The sequence below is a fragment of the Helobdella robusta genome, assembly GCF_000326865.2.
Source record: "Helobdella robusta unplaced genomic scaffold HELROscaffold_24, whole genome shotgun sequence".
Classification (NCBI taxonomy): domain Eukaryota; kingdom Metazoa; phylum Annelida; class Clitellata; order Rhynchobdellida; family Glossiphoniidae; genus Helobdella; species Helobdella robusta.
Genome location: NW_008704261.1, coordinates 268,714 through 282,439, shown reverse-complemented (window position 1 = coordinate 282,439; position 13,726 = coordinate 268,714). Strand labels below are relative to the sequence as shown.

At 28.2% G+C, this 13,726-nt stretch overlaps 1 protein-coding gene across 1 annotated transcript; it reads left to right on the top strand.

Moving 5' to 3' along the window:
- Window positions 1–5,286: 5,286 nt before the first annotated feature.
- On the top strand, window positions 5,287–8,205 carry HELRODRAFT_172522 (hypothetical protein; the record flags this gene model as incomplete). Its single annotated transcript, XM_009019200.1, has 4 exons — window positions 5,287–6,943; window positions 7,073–7,242; window positions 7,741–7,829; window positions 8,121–8,205. 4 exons carry the CDS (start codon window positions 5,287–5,289, stop codon window positions 8,203–8,205), a joined length of 2,001 nt encoding a protein of 666 aa, XP_009017448.1.
- Window positions 8,206–13,726: the final 5,521 nt, after the last annotated feature.

Below are 13,726 nucleotides of genomic sequence, written 5' to 3'. Positions count from 1 at the left end.
TTATATATAATAATATAGAGATATATATTGACTATGGTTTGATTCATTCGACTATGCCAGTGATGAAAGCTGATCCCGTGAGAACAAAAAAATTAATCAGATCATGGAAAGGAATTGATGAGAAAAAGTTTGTCAAATTAATTACAGAATCCCCTTTGTCAAAGCCATGTGCAAGCAATGATGTTGAAAGGAAATTCAACTTATTTAATGGCGAGCTTAAGACTCTCGTTGATCAAGTTGCTCCATTACATGAAGTTAGTTTCAAAGTTGATCTATCGGAACCATGGTTTGATGAGGAGTGTCTAGCAATCAAACGGCGTTGCCGAAAGTTGGAAAGAAGATATAGATCAAATTATTATTTGATATATAAAAATGAATTGCGTAATATTCTAAGAGCAAAAAAAGAACTTTTTACTAAAAAACGTAAACAGTATTGGAACAAAATAATAAAGAAAAATAACAACTCTAAAAATCTGTGAAAAATATTCAACAAGATCGTGTGTAAAGATAATAAATGTAATGTTTCACATGATTTGACATCGGACCAATTTTTGATTTTTTTTCAAGAGAAAATTAATTCGATTAAAGCAACATTTGGATATTTAACGAAGCAGGCATTTGGAGTTAGTTGAATTAATGAAGATAATTTGTTCACATGTTTTGCTGAAGTTTCAGAGTCTGAAATTAAAACACTTTTACTTAAATCACCAAAGAAAACATGCATGTTAGATATTATTCCGACGCATGTCTTGAAGAAATATGTTGATTTGTTCAAGTTCAAAGATACCAAGTTTAAAACTTGGTATCTTTCCATCATATTGTAAACATTCCGTTGTGACTCCTCTATTAAAAAATACTAAAGACAATAAAGAAGATTTAAAAAATTATCGTCCGATATCAAATTTGTGTTTCCTTTCAAAGATTATTGAACGTGTGGTAGCTAAGCAACTTTTAACGTATTTAGAACTGCACAATCTGATGCCCATTAATCAATCTGGCTATAGGCGTCATCATAGCACAGAAACTGCGTTGCTAAAGATTTTGTCTGACCTCTATGCCTCCATTGATCGCCAGAATGTATCGCTTTTAACCTTTTTGGATATGAGTGCTGCATTTGATTGCGTGGATCACCAAATTTTATTAGATAGACTAAGTAATGATTTTGGAATAACTGGAGTAACAATTGAATGGTTTAAATCATATTTGGTCGGACGAACGCAGGTTGTTCGATTTGGTGATGTTTCATCCAAAGTTGGTTCAATTTCATATGGAGTTCCGCAGGGTTCAGTATTGGGACCGATTCTGTTTATGCTGTATACTTCGGAAGTTATGAAGATTATTGAATCTTATGATTTTAAGTGTTATGCATATGCCGATGATATCCAGGTTATGTTGACGAGTAAACCAGAATCATTTAAACAGGAGGTTCTAAGGCTGGTAATGTGCCTATCTGAGGTTGATACCTGGATGTCAAACAATGGATTAAAATTGAATCAATGCAAATCTAAGTTTATGCCGGTGGCAACTCGGCAGCAGTTAGCGAAAATTAACATCAGCTCGGTAAATGACGGTGGTCAAGAGATAGAATTCAGTGAAAACGTAACAAATTTGGGCTTTGTCTTGGATTCAAATCTATCGATGAAACATCACTTGAAAATGCTCTCTTCGTCATGTACATATCAGTTGCACAGATTATATCGCATTCGAAGCTATTTAGATAGATCAGCCACACAGACATTGATTCATGCCTTCATTCACTCGCGGCTTGACTATTGTAATAGTTTGTTTCATGGCCTCCCAAAAAAATCAATTAAAGTACTGCAATCCATACAGAATAGAGCTGCGAAGGTTATCGTTGGAGGATTGAAGTTCGATCATGTGAGTCAGACTTTAAAAGATCTTCATTGGCTGAATGTGGAAAAACGGATAATTTTTAAAATGTGTATCTTGATGTATAAAACCATGAATGGAATCTTGCCCAGATATTTGTGAGAAATAAACAAGAAAAAATCACTGACCATAGATGGCATTCGTTTGAGAAGTGATTGCTCAAATTTAATGATAGTAAACAGTGCTCACTTGTGTATTGGTGCACGAGGGATTGCTGTTGCGGGTCCAGAGTTATGGAATGGTCTACCAGAGTCCCTGAAGAAGCCGAAAATGAACATGGATAATTTCAAGAGAAATCTCAAGACTTATTTGTTTTCGATTTGATTTTTGTTTCGTTATTATGTACACGTACTCAAACAATTGTTTATTCTTTCGACAATAAAGTAGCGCTTTTTAAATTTTTTCTTATTTTTAATTGGCGCTTTATAAATTTTTGAAATAAAAAAAAAAAAAATAAATAAATATATGGTTATATAAACTTATATATAGTTGTGTAGAGTTATTGATTATATATAGTTATATAGTGTTATAAACGGTTATATAGATTTATATAAGGTTATATAGTGTTATTGATTATTTATAGTTATATAGTGATATATACGGTTATATAAATTTCTATATAGTTATATAGTGTTATAGATTATATATAGATATATAGTGATATATACGGTTATAAAGATTTCTATATAGCTATGTAGAGTTATTGATTATATATAGTCATATAGTAATATATATGGTTATATGAATTAATATATAGTTATGTAGGGTTATTGGTTATATGCAGTCATATAGTGATATAGTTATAAAGATTTATATATAATTATATAGCGTTTTGATTATATATAGTTAAATAGTGATATATATGGTTATATAGCGATATATATGGTTTTATAGACTTATATATAGTTATGTAGATTTATAGATTACATATAGTTATATAGTGTTAAATAGGGTTATAAAGATTTATATATAGTTATGTAGAGTTATTGATTATATATAGTTATATAGTCATATTTACGGTTATATAAATTTATATATAATAATGTAGAGTTATTGATTATCTATAGTTATATAGTGATATATAAGGTATCATAGATTTATATAAAGTTATGTAGAGTTATTGATTATATAGTCATAAAAGGAAATATACGGTTTTATAGATTTATATATAGTTATGTAGAGTTATTGGTAATATATAGTCATATAGTGATATATACGGTTATATAGATTTATAGATTTGATCTAGAGTAATTGATTATATAAAGTTATATATATGGTTATATAGATTTATATAAAGTTATATAGATTTATTGTTTATATAGAGTTATAAAGTGATATAAACTGAGCCAATTTTCAAAGATTTATAAGCGCTTTTATGTTAAAATTTTGCTAGTTATTTTTATATTTTTTATAAATTCATTATAAAAACAACAGTAATCATTGCTATAAATGTACGCACGCAGTTCATATTTTTTGGGGAGAATTCAAAATATTTTAACACCTTGCTTAACATCCGATTCCAAGCTGAGTCAAGCCAACCTGAGCCAATATGCATAGATTTATGAGCGCTATTAAGATAAAATTTTGCTCGTTAAATTTGTATATTTTATAAATTCATTATAAAAACAACTGTAATCATTGCTATATATGTCCGCACGCAGTTCTAATTTTTCGCGGATAGTTCAAAATGATTTGAGACCACACCTTGCTTGACATTCGATTCCAAGCCGAACTATGCATAGATTTATAAGCGCTTTTATGTTAAAATTTTGCTCACTTTATTTAAATATTTATATAGTTATATAGTGTTATTGTTCATATATTGTGATATAGTGATTTATATGTTTATATAAACTTATATTTTGTTGTGTAGAGTTATTGATTTTATATAGTTTCATAGAGTTATATACGGTTATATAGATTTATATGAGGATATAAAGTGTTATTGATTATATATAGTTATACAGTGATATATACGGTTATATACGGTTATATAGATTTCTATTTAGTTATATAGTGTTATTGATTTTATATAGTTATATAGTGATATATAGGTTATATAGATTTATATATTGTTATGTAGAGTTATTGATTATAAATATTTATTTAGTGATATATATGGTTATAAAGATTTATATATAGTTATGTAGAGTTATTAATTATATATAGTCATACAGTGATATATACGGTTATATAGATTTATATATAGTTATATAGTGTTATTGAATATATATAGTCAAATTATGGTATATACGGTTATATTGATTTATATATAGTTATATAGTGTTATTGATTATATATTGTTTTATGGTGATATATACGGTTATATAAATTTATATATAGTTTCGTAGAGTTCTTGATTATATATAATTATATAGTGATATTTACGTTTATATAGACTTATATAAATTTATATAGAGTTATTGATTATAAAAAGTTATATCGTGATTTATACGGTTATATAGATTCATATATAGTTATGTAGAATTATTGATTATATATAGTTATATAGTGATATATACTGAGCCAATTTGCAAAGATTTATAAGCGCTTTTATGTTAAAATTTTGCTCGTTATATTTATATGATTTATAAATTCATTATAAAAACGACAGTAATCATTGCTATATATGTTCGCACGCTGTTAAAATTTTTTGCGGATAACTCAAAATAGTTTGAGACCACACCTTGCATAACATCGAATTCCAAGTCGAGCCAAGCCAAGCTGAGCCAATAAGCATAGATTTATAAGCGCTTTCAAGTTTAAATTTGACGTTATGGAGAGTTATTGATTCTATATAGTTATATTGTGATATATTTGGTTATATAGATTAATATATAGTTATTAGGGTGTCCTAGAAATGCACGGAATTTTTTTTTTAAATAGTTGATATCTCACCCTCTGAAAAGTGTCTCTTGGTTACAATAATTAAATTGGTGAAGTTACAGCTCACTTGAACAACTTTGAGAGGTCCCCCAAGAGCTTTTAAAATTTTACTATCGAGTCAATTCAAAATCCATATCAATAATCTTAAACAATATGCACAAAATGAGTTAAATAAAGCTAGAACTGCAAATTTTTACTTACTTTTATTTATTATTCTTTGCTGCAGTGCTTATGTCACATGACCAAGTGGCCATTTTGTATTTTTTTATTTTTAGTAAACACAATTTGCTCATTTTTTATTGTATATAATTTAGTGAAAAAATCAAGAAATACAGCAACAATTTGTAAGTTTGTTAATTATTGTACTAATAATATAACAATTATGTAATCATTTTTAATTGTATTCTCCATATATCTCTAAATATATTTAAATATTTAAATACAATATCAAACTACTTATACTTAATAACACTTATACTGTCATTGGTACTTGTTTTATTTTTTGAGGGTATGGCTAAGTCTACAGTAACCAGAAGCAATAACAACATATGGCTTATTGGCTTTCCAAAAGAAACTATCTCAGGTGCTCGCCTCCCTTCAGGCCAAGATGTCATGAAAAATTTTGTATTCTATCACCGTGTACAGAAGCTAAACATTAATAAAGCTGCACAACAAGTGCACGAGCAACTGCTCCCATTTTGGGTGAAATCAAGACTGCCTGTACGACAAAAACCTCACATAATACAGAAAATTAAAGATCTGTATGCTGACCAAGTTCGTTTGATGAAGCATCGTAAGAGAAATAACTCTACTGATCAAATGAACCAAAAACAATACATAAATAAGTTGAGTCAACTTTTTGACATCAGCCATGCCAACTCTGAACAGTTAATAAAAAATGACAAAGACAGACAATTTTTGAAATTACAACAACAATCAAGAACGGGATCAATTGGGTCTGTGGACAAAAAACTTATGGTTAAAAAAAAACGAGTTGCTAAACGTCAAAAACGATTTATCAGAAATGTCGATAATGCAGCAAAAGATGCTGTATCAAAAATTGTTTACCGTGGACGGAGTGGGTTATTATCAACAGCAGAGTCAGCTGCAGACCAACAACTGGGCAGTGCAACACATTCAACAACATCATCCGTTTGCCATGATTCTAATGAAGATGTTAAATCTGATGAAGAATTTCTTGTACAATCAGCATGCTCAAGTAAAACAAACTCTACAACACAACGCAGACATCGCAGAGACATTATATCTCTCAAAGTTGCAGCTGTGCTGGATAGGACAAATACTAGCATTAGAAAGTCAAGTATGATTCTTGCATCGGCATTCAACGAAGCTGGTGTTCCGATATCAGAGTCAATATTTTCCAAGAGTACAATGCATAGACATCGCCAGCGCCGTCGTCAACAAGCTGCAGCTCTTATAAAAGAAAATTATGTTCCCTCAAAATCTATTGTTCATTGGGATGGGAAACTTTTGATCGATGTTACTGGTGTGGTCAACGTAGATCGGTTACCTGTCCTGCTCTCATCACTTGTCGATGGCACTACAAAACTTCTTGGAGTTTCAAAGTTAGCATCTTGTTCAGGACGAGCAGTTGCTGATGCAGTTCATGAACATATAAAATCTTGGAAGTGTGAATCAATGGTTATTGGCATGTGCTTTGACACGACAGCTTCCAATACTGGAAAAATCAATGGAGCTTGCACTCTTCTAGAAAAAGCCATGGGACGTAATTTATTATGGATGGCTTGCCGTCATCATATCTTTGAAGTGCTGCTTGCCGATGTATTCAATGTTTGTCTTGGACCATCCACTGGACCAGAAATTTTATTTTTCAAAAGGTTTCGTGAAAAATTGACAGAAATGAATCACACACCAGAAGCCAGATCAACCCCTTTGATAATTGTTTCAGATGCAATAAAAGCATTCATCAAATGTCAACTTGAGGTCAGACATTCACGAGATGACTATTTAGAGTTTCTACTTCTTGCTGCACAAATAGTTGGGCTGCAGGTTGTTGTAGCCATTCGCAAACCTGGTGCACTGCACATGGCACGATGGATGGCAAGAGCCATCTACGCATTAAAAGTTGAACTATTATTCACCGTAAATAAAACCATTTTTAACTTAACAGCTCGAGAATTACAAGGTATTCAACATTTGAATCGGTTTATCATTTGTGTTTATCTTCAGTCATAGTTTTCATGCAGGCTCACTGCTGATGCACCTGTGAATGATATTTTGTTGATACAGCGTTTGCATGACTACGACGATGCAGTTCTTGGTTCGACTGGATTAAAAATGATGCTGCGTCATTCTTGGTACATGAGTCCAGAATTGGCAACTCTTGCTCTTTTTTCATCTCTCCTGTCTGACAAAGAAAAGACTGATCTTGTCCGCACAATACAACAAGATCGAGGCCCACATCTGATGAAAATACACCACAAAGTATTGACGATTTGCGTGCGTCTAAAACATTTTTTGAAACAGCCAATATTGATGCCAGTTTTCTTGATGTACTTGTTGAAAACTGGTCAGATACTCCTTCTTTTCAAGTTACAGCAGTGTTTGTAAGGAATCTGGTTTGCATCAATGACTCTGCAGAACGGGGAGTAGCGTTGGTACAACATTTCAATGAAACCAACACCAAAGACGCAGAGCAAAAACAATTTTTGCTTCAAGTAGTTGAACAGCATAGGAAAAACTTTGCAGAATATAATCGTGAACTGCTAGCTAAAATTTGAATTATTTGCATTTATTAATATTCAAGCAAACTGAAATTTAATAAAATCTTGTTTTTCAATCATTTTTGACCTAATTTTTAAAATTAAAAAATAAAAGGCATTGCAGATTTATATATTTTTTCACAATTATATATTTTGTTTCATTCCTATAAACAAAATCAAAAAACATTTATAATCATATCGTATAACACTGTATCAAAAGTTGGTAGCGAACGATCAAACACCAAAATCGGAAATTTCAACCCCTTGGGGGACCTCTAAACATTGTCCAAATGGGCTAAAATTTGGCAGGTAAACTATTGTTACCATAAAGACATATTTAAGGGGGTGAGACATCATTATTTTAAAACTTCATATTTTGGGAACACCCTAATAGTTATATAGTGTTATTGTTTATATATAGTAATATAGTGATATTTTTATATATGGTTATATAAACTCATATATAGTTGTGTAGAGATATTGATTATACATAGTTTTATAGTGTTTTATACGGTTATATAGATTGCGCGTTATATTTATATATTTTAAAAATTCATTATAAAAACAACAGTAATCCTTGCTATATATGTACGCACGCAGCTCACAATTTTCTGGGAGAATTCAAAATAGTTTAAGACTACACATTGCTCAACATCCGATTCCAAGCCGAGCCAAGCCAAGCTGAGCCAATAAACATAGATTTATAAGCGCTTTTAAGTTGAAATTTGAAGTTATGAAGAGTTATTGATTGTATATAGTTATATAGTAATATAAATGGTTATATAGACTTATATATAGTTTCATAGTGTTATTGTTTATATGTAGTAATATAGTAATATATACGGTTATATAGATTTAAATATAGTTATGTAGAGTAATTTATTATATACATTATATAGTGATATAAACGGTTATAAAGGTTTATATATAAATATGTAGAGTTATTGATTATATATAGTCATATAGTGATATATACGTTTATATAGATTTATATATAGTTATGTGAAGTTACTATTTATATGTAGTCATATAGTTATATATACGGTTATATAGATTTATATATAATTATATAGTGTTAATGATTATATATAGTTATATAGTGATATATATGGTTATATAGATTTATATATAGTTATATAGTGTTATTGTTCATATATAGTAATATAGTTATTTATTTACGGTTATATAGATTTCTATAGAGTTATATTGTATTATTGATTATATATAGATATATATATATATATATATATATAGTCATGTAGAGTTATTGATTATATATAGTCATATAGTGATATATACGGTTATATGGATTTATATATAGTTGTGTAGAGTTATTGATTATATATAGTTATATATTGTTATATACGGTTATATAGATTTATATAAGGTTATATAGTGTTATTGATTATATATAGTTTTATAATGATATATACGTTTATATAGATTTCTATATAGTTATATAGTGTTATTGATTATGTATAGTTATATAGTGATATATGCGGTTATATAGATTTATAAAAAGTTCTGTAGAGTTATTGATTATATATATTTATATAGTGATATAAACGGTTATATAGACTTATATATAGTTATGTCGAGTTATTGATTATATAAAGTTATTTAGTGGTATATACGGTTATATAGATTTATATATAGTTATATAGTGTTATTGATTATATATAGTTATATAGTGATATATACGGTTATAATGACTTGTATATAGTTATGTAGAGTTATTGATTATATATAGTTATATAGTGATATTTACGGTTATATAGATTTATATATTGTTATGTAGAGTAATTGATTATATATAGTTATATAGTGATATATACTGAGCCAATTTGCAAAGATTTATAAGCCCTTTTATGTTAAAATTTTGCTCACTATAATTATATATTTTATAAATTCATTATAAAAACAAAAGTAATCATTGCTATATATGTACGCACGCAGTTCACATTTTTCGAGGAGAATTCAAAATAGTTTAAGACTACACCTTGCTTAACATCGGATTCCAAGCCGAGTCAAGCCAAGCTGAGCCAATATGCAGAGATTTATGAGCGCTTTTTTTTTAAATTTTGCTCGTTATCAAATCAAATCAAATTTTATTCAGTCAATCCAAATTAATTAGGTAATGATTAGTAGACCAAAGCTAAAAGAAAACAAAATTCTTGTGTCGCAGGCCACCGTTCACAAATTGTTCATCCTAACACAATTTTGAAGTAAATTTATAATTCATGACAAAATTAACATAATGCACAATTTACATGATTCTAATTAAATAAAAATTGTACTTTTTTTCAATAAATATTTCTTTATTTTGTTTTCAAACAAATGCAAGGAATTTGTAGTCTTTATATCAACAGGAAGTTTCTCCCAGATTCCGGGACCGGTATGTTTTAAACTTCCACCAAGCAGTGTTATTCTTGCAGGTGGTGTATAGAGCAGAGGAGAATGTCGATTGAACTTTGACTGCACAGCATTTCCGAATTCGAAGAAGTCATTAAAAGATGTTGGTAATTGATAATGTAGGAACTTGAACACAAAGATAGAAACATGATAATTATATATATATTTTATGTTTAAAATTTTCAATTCAGAATAATAACAGCTGACATGACTATATGGATGTAGATTTAATAGAATTTTGATGAAACGATTTTGACATCTGGTAATTTGCTTCAAGTGAACTTCAGGGCTGTTTCCCCAGATGATGTTGCAGTATATTAGATGTGGATAGATCAACGAATAATACAAATCTATAATTATTGGTTTATTCAATCTTACTTTAATTTTATTAATTACGCCTATGGTTTTATTAATTTTTTTCGATAACGAGTCTATATGCATATTCCACGGGCGGTTGTCCTTGATTATCACTCCGAGAAATTTTGTGCTGGATGTACGCGGGATGCTATGGTTATTCATTTTTATATCTAAATTAGGTATTGTGTTAGTCAATATTTTTAGACCGAATAGAATGTAGTTGCATTTAGAAAAATTTACAATTAGTTTATTATTGATGAACCAATTTGAAACATCATCTAAACTTTTATTAATTATCTCTACATCGTTTGATGGATTGCTAGTTGGGAAGAAAATGTTAGTATCATCTGCATACAGAAGATGATGAGTGTCAGTAGCCAGATGAAAATCATTCATAAAAATTATAAATAGAAATGGGCCTAAGATTGATCCTTGCGGGACTCCTGAAGTTATATTTAATTTATTTGAAGATTTATTTTTTATCGACACATACTGATTTCTGTTTTGCAGATAGCTTATGAACCATGTATGTGCTATTCCTCTTATTCCATACGAGTATAATTTCTTTATTAATATCTCATGATTAATAACATCAAATGCCTTGGACAGGTCTATAAAAACACCTATGGTTAGGAATTTTGTATTCAAATTATTTAATATGTTTTGTACTAAATGTAGTACTGCTAGTTCAGTTGAATGTTGTGCTTTATATCCATATTGATTTTTATTTAATAAATTATTAATATTCAAGAATGAAGTCATTCTGATAAATATAAATTTTTCCAGTACTTTAGAAATAGGCGAGAGAAAGGATATTGGCCTGTAATTGCTCATTTCCATCTTGGATCCTTTTTTTATGAATAGGTATTATCTTGGATGTTTTGAAGCATTTTGGGAATATTCCTTGACTGATGGACAAATTGAATATATGTGTTATTGGATGTAAAATTTCTGAGATGATTTGTTTTAAGAGATAATTACTTAGTGAGTCATCAGAGGTGCTTTTTTTATTGCTAAGATTCTTGACGACTGTTAATACCTCAAGTTCATCAGTGGAGTTAATGTTTATGGATTTACAAATGTAGTTGTTTATTTTTGAAGATTCATTAACTGTTTGATTTTCAAGCAGATTTTCAGTAATTTTAATAAAATATTCATTGAAACAGTTACACATTTCTTCTGCATTATCGATTATGTTATTGTTGACTTTTATTTTATTGATATCATTCAACTGTTGATTTTTATTCATTATACCATTTATTATCTCCCACTTTTTCTTTAAACAGCTTTTTGCATCATTATATCTTTGACTAAAGTAATTTTTTTCTTCCTTTCGTTTAAATGATGTAAAATAATTTCTGAATCGCTTATATTTATTTATATTCTCTAAATTAGGTGTTGAAATTGTTTTTGTATAGAGTTTATTCTGTTTCTTTGATAATTTAATTATTTCATCACTTACCCATGGCTTTTTATTTTTCCGTTTCAGCTGTTGCAATGGGGCGTAAATATCAAGAATTCTATTTAATTGATTATAAAAATTCATGCAACAGGTGTCAATGTTACTCTCATCCGTTATTGAATCCCATTTTTCAGAAGATAGAGCTTTCTTAATTAGGGAGATGTTTCTCTTATTTATGTTCCTTTTCAAAGTCAGAGTATCTGTAGTGACAAATCCTGTGTTTTCTACAACTGTATAAATTGGATAATGATATGAAAAGTTTGATATTATTATTCCATTATAACATTGTTGATTTAAGTTAAAAAATATATTATCTATTAGTGAAATTGAGTTATTAGTAATCCTAGTTGGTAAATCAATCAAAGGTAAGAAGTAATGCGACGATAGTAAATTTTGAAAATCTTTGGAGGTTTTATCCATTAGATTAATGTTAAAATCTCCGACAACGAAAATTTTATCAAGTGGATTTAGACTATTTAGTATCGATTCAATTTTTTCTAAAAAAGACTCATATTTATAACTAGGTGGTCGATAGATAACAATTATCATGTTATGTAGTGAGGCTTGATGCAATTCTAATTCCACGCAGAGTATGTCAACGTTGTCATCATCGAATATGTTGCTTTCATTTACAACATATTTTCATCATCTTTTATAAACATATATATCACTATATAACTATATATAATCAATAACACTATATAACTCTATATAAATCTATATAAACCGTATATATCACTATATGACTATATATAATCAATAACTCTACATAACTATATATAAATCTATATGACCGTATATATCACTATATAACTATATATAATCAATAACACTATATAACTCTATATAAATCTATATAAACCGTATATATCACTATATGACTATATATAATCAATAACTCTACATAACTATATATAAATCTATATGACCGTATATATCACTATATAACTATATATAATCAATAACACTATATAACTATTTATAAATCTATATAACCGTATATATCACTATATAACTTTATATAATCACTAACTCTACATAACTATATATAAATCTTTATAACCCTATATAACACTAGATGACTTTATATATTCAATAACTCTACATAACTATATATAAATCTATATAACCGTATCTTACACTATTTGACTATATATATTCAATAACTCTACATAACTATATAAATCTATATAACCGTATATATCACTATATAACTATATATAAACAATAACTCTACATAACTATACATAAATCTATATAACAGTATATAACACTATATGATTAAATTAAATTATTAATGTAATTAATTAATAATTATAATAATAAATTTTAATTTCTACATTCACCTTTTTTATATCATCTTACTGACTTTCACTTTTAATATCATCCCGCCAAGAAACACTTGTTTTTCCCGTCTAACTGAATTGTTTTATTATACGTTTCTACACAATTTTATTTACTTATTTTTATAATTTGGTTTTAATTTCATTCGTTTAAAACCGTTTATTGTTTTATTGCAACATTTTATTATTACAAGGTAAAATTTTTTCATATTTTACATTTTCATATTTCTAATTTTCTAATTACAACGTCATAATTTCATTTCTTGTACTTTTCATTAAATTTCTTGATTTTAATGTTTAAATTATAATTCAATTTTTGATATTTTGTAAAACCAGGCTCTGATGATGACTGTATGTCGAAACAACGTTGTAAGCCTAGGATGACACATAATGATAATAAATATGAATTAAAACAGTTTCGTGTTGTCGAAATCCTTATTAAAAATTCAATTAAAGCAAAATGGGCAAAAATATTTAACGATATTTAACGATATATATATATATATATATATATATATATATATACATTATACATTAAGCTTTCCGACCATAGCAACTTCCTTTTCCTGGTACGTACGATAATGCAGGTGCAAAATTCTACCTGTATGTATGTATGTACGTTTGTATGTATG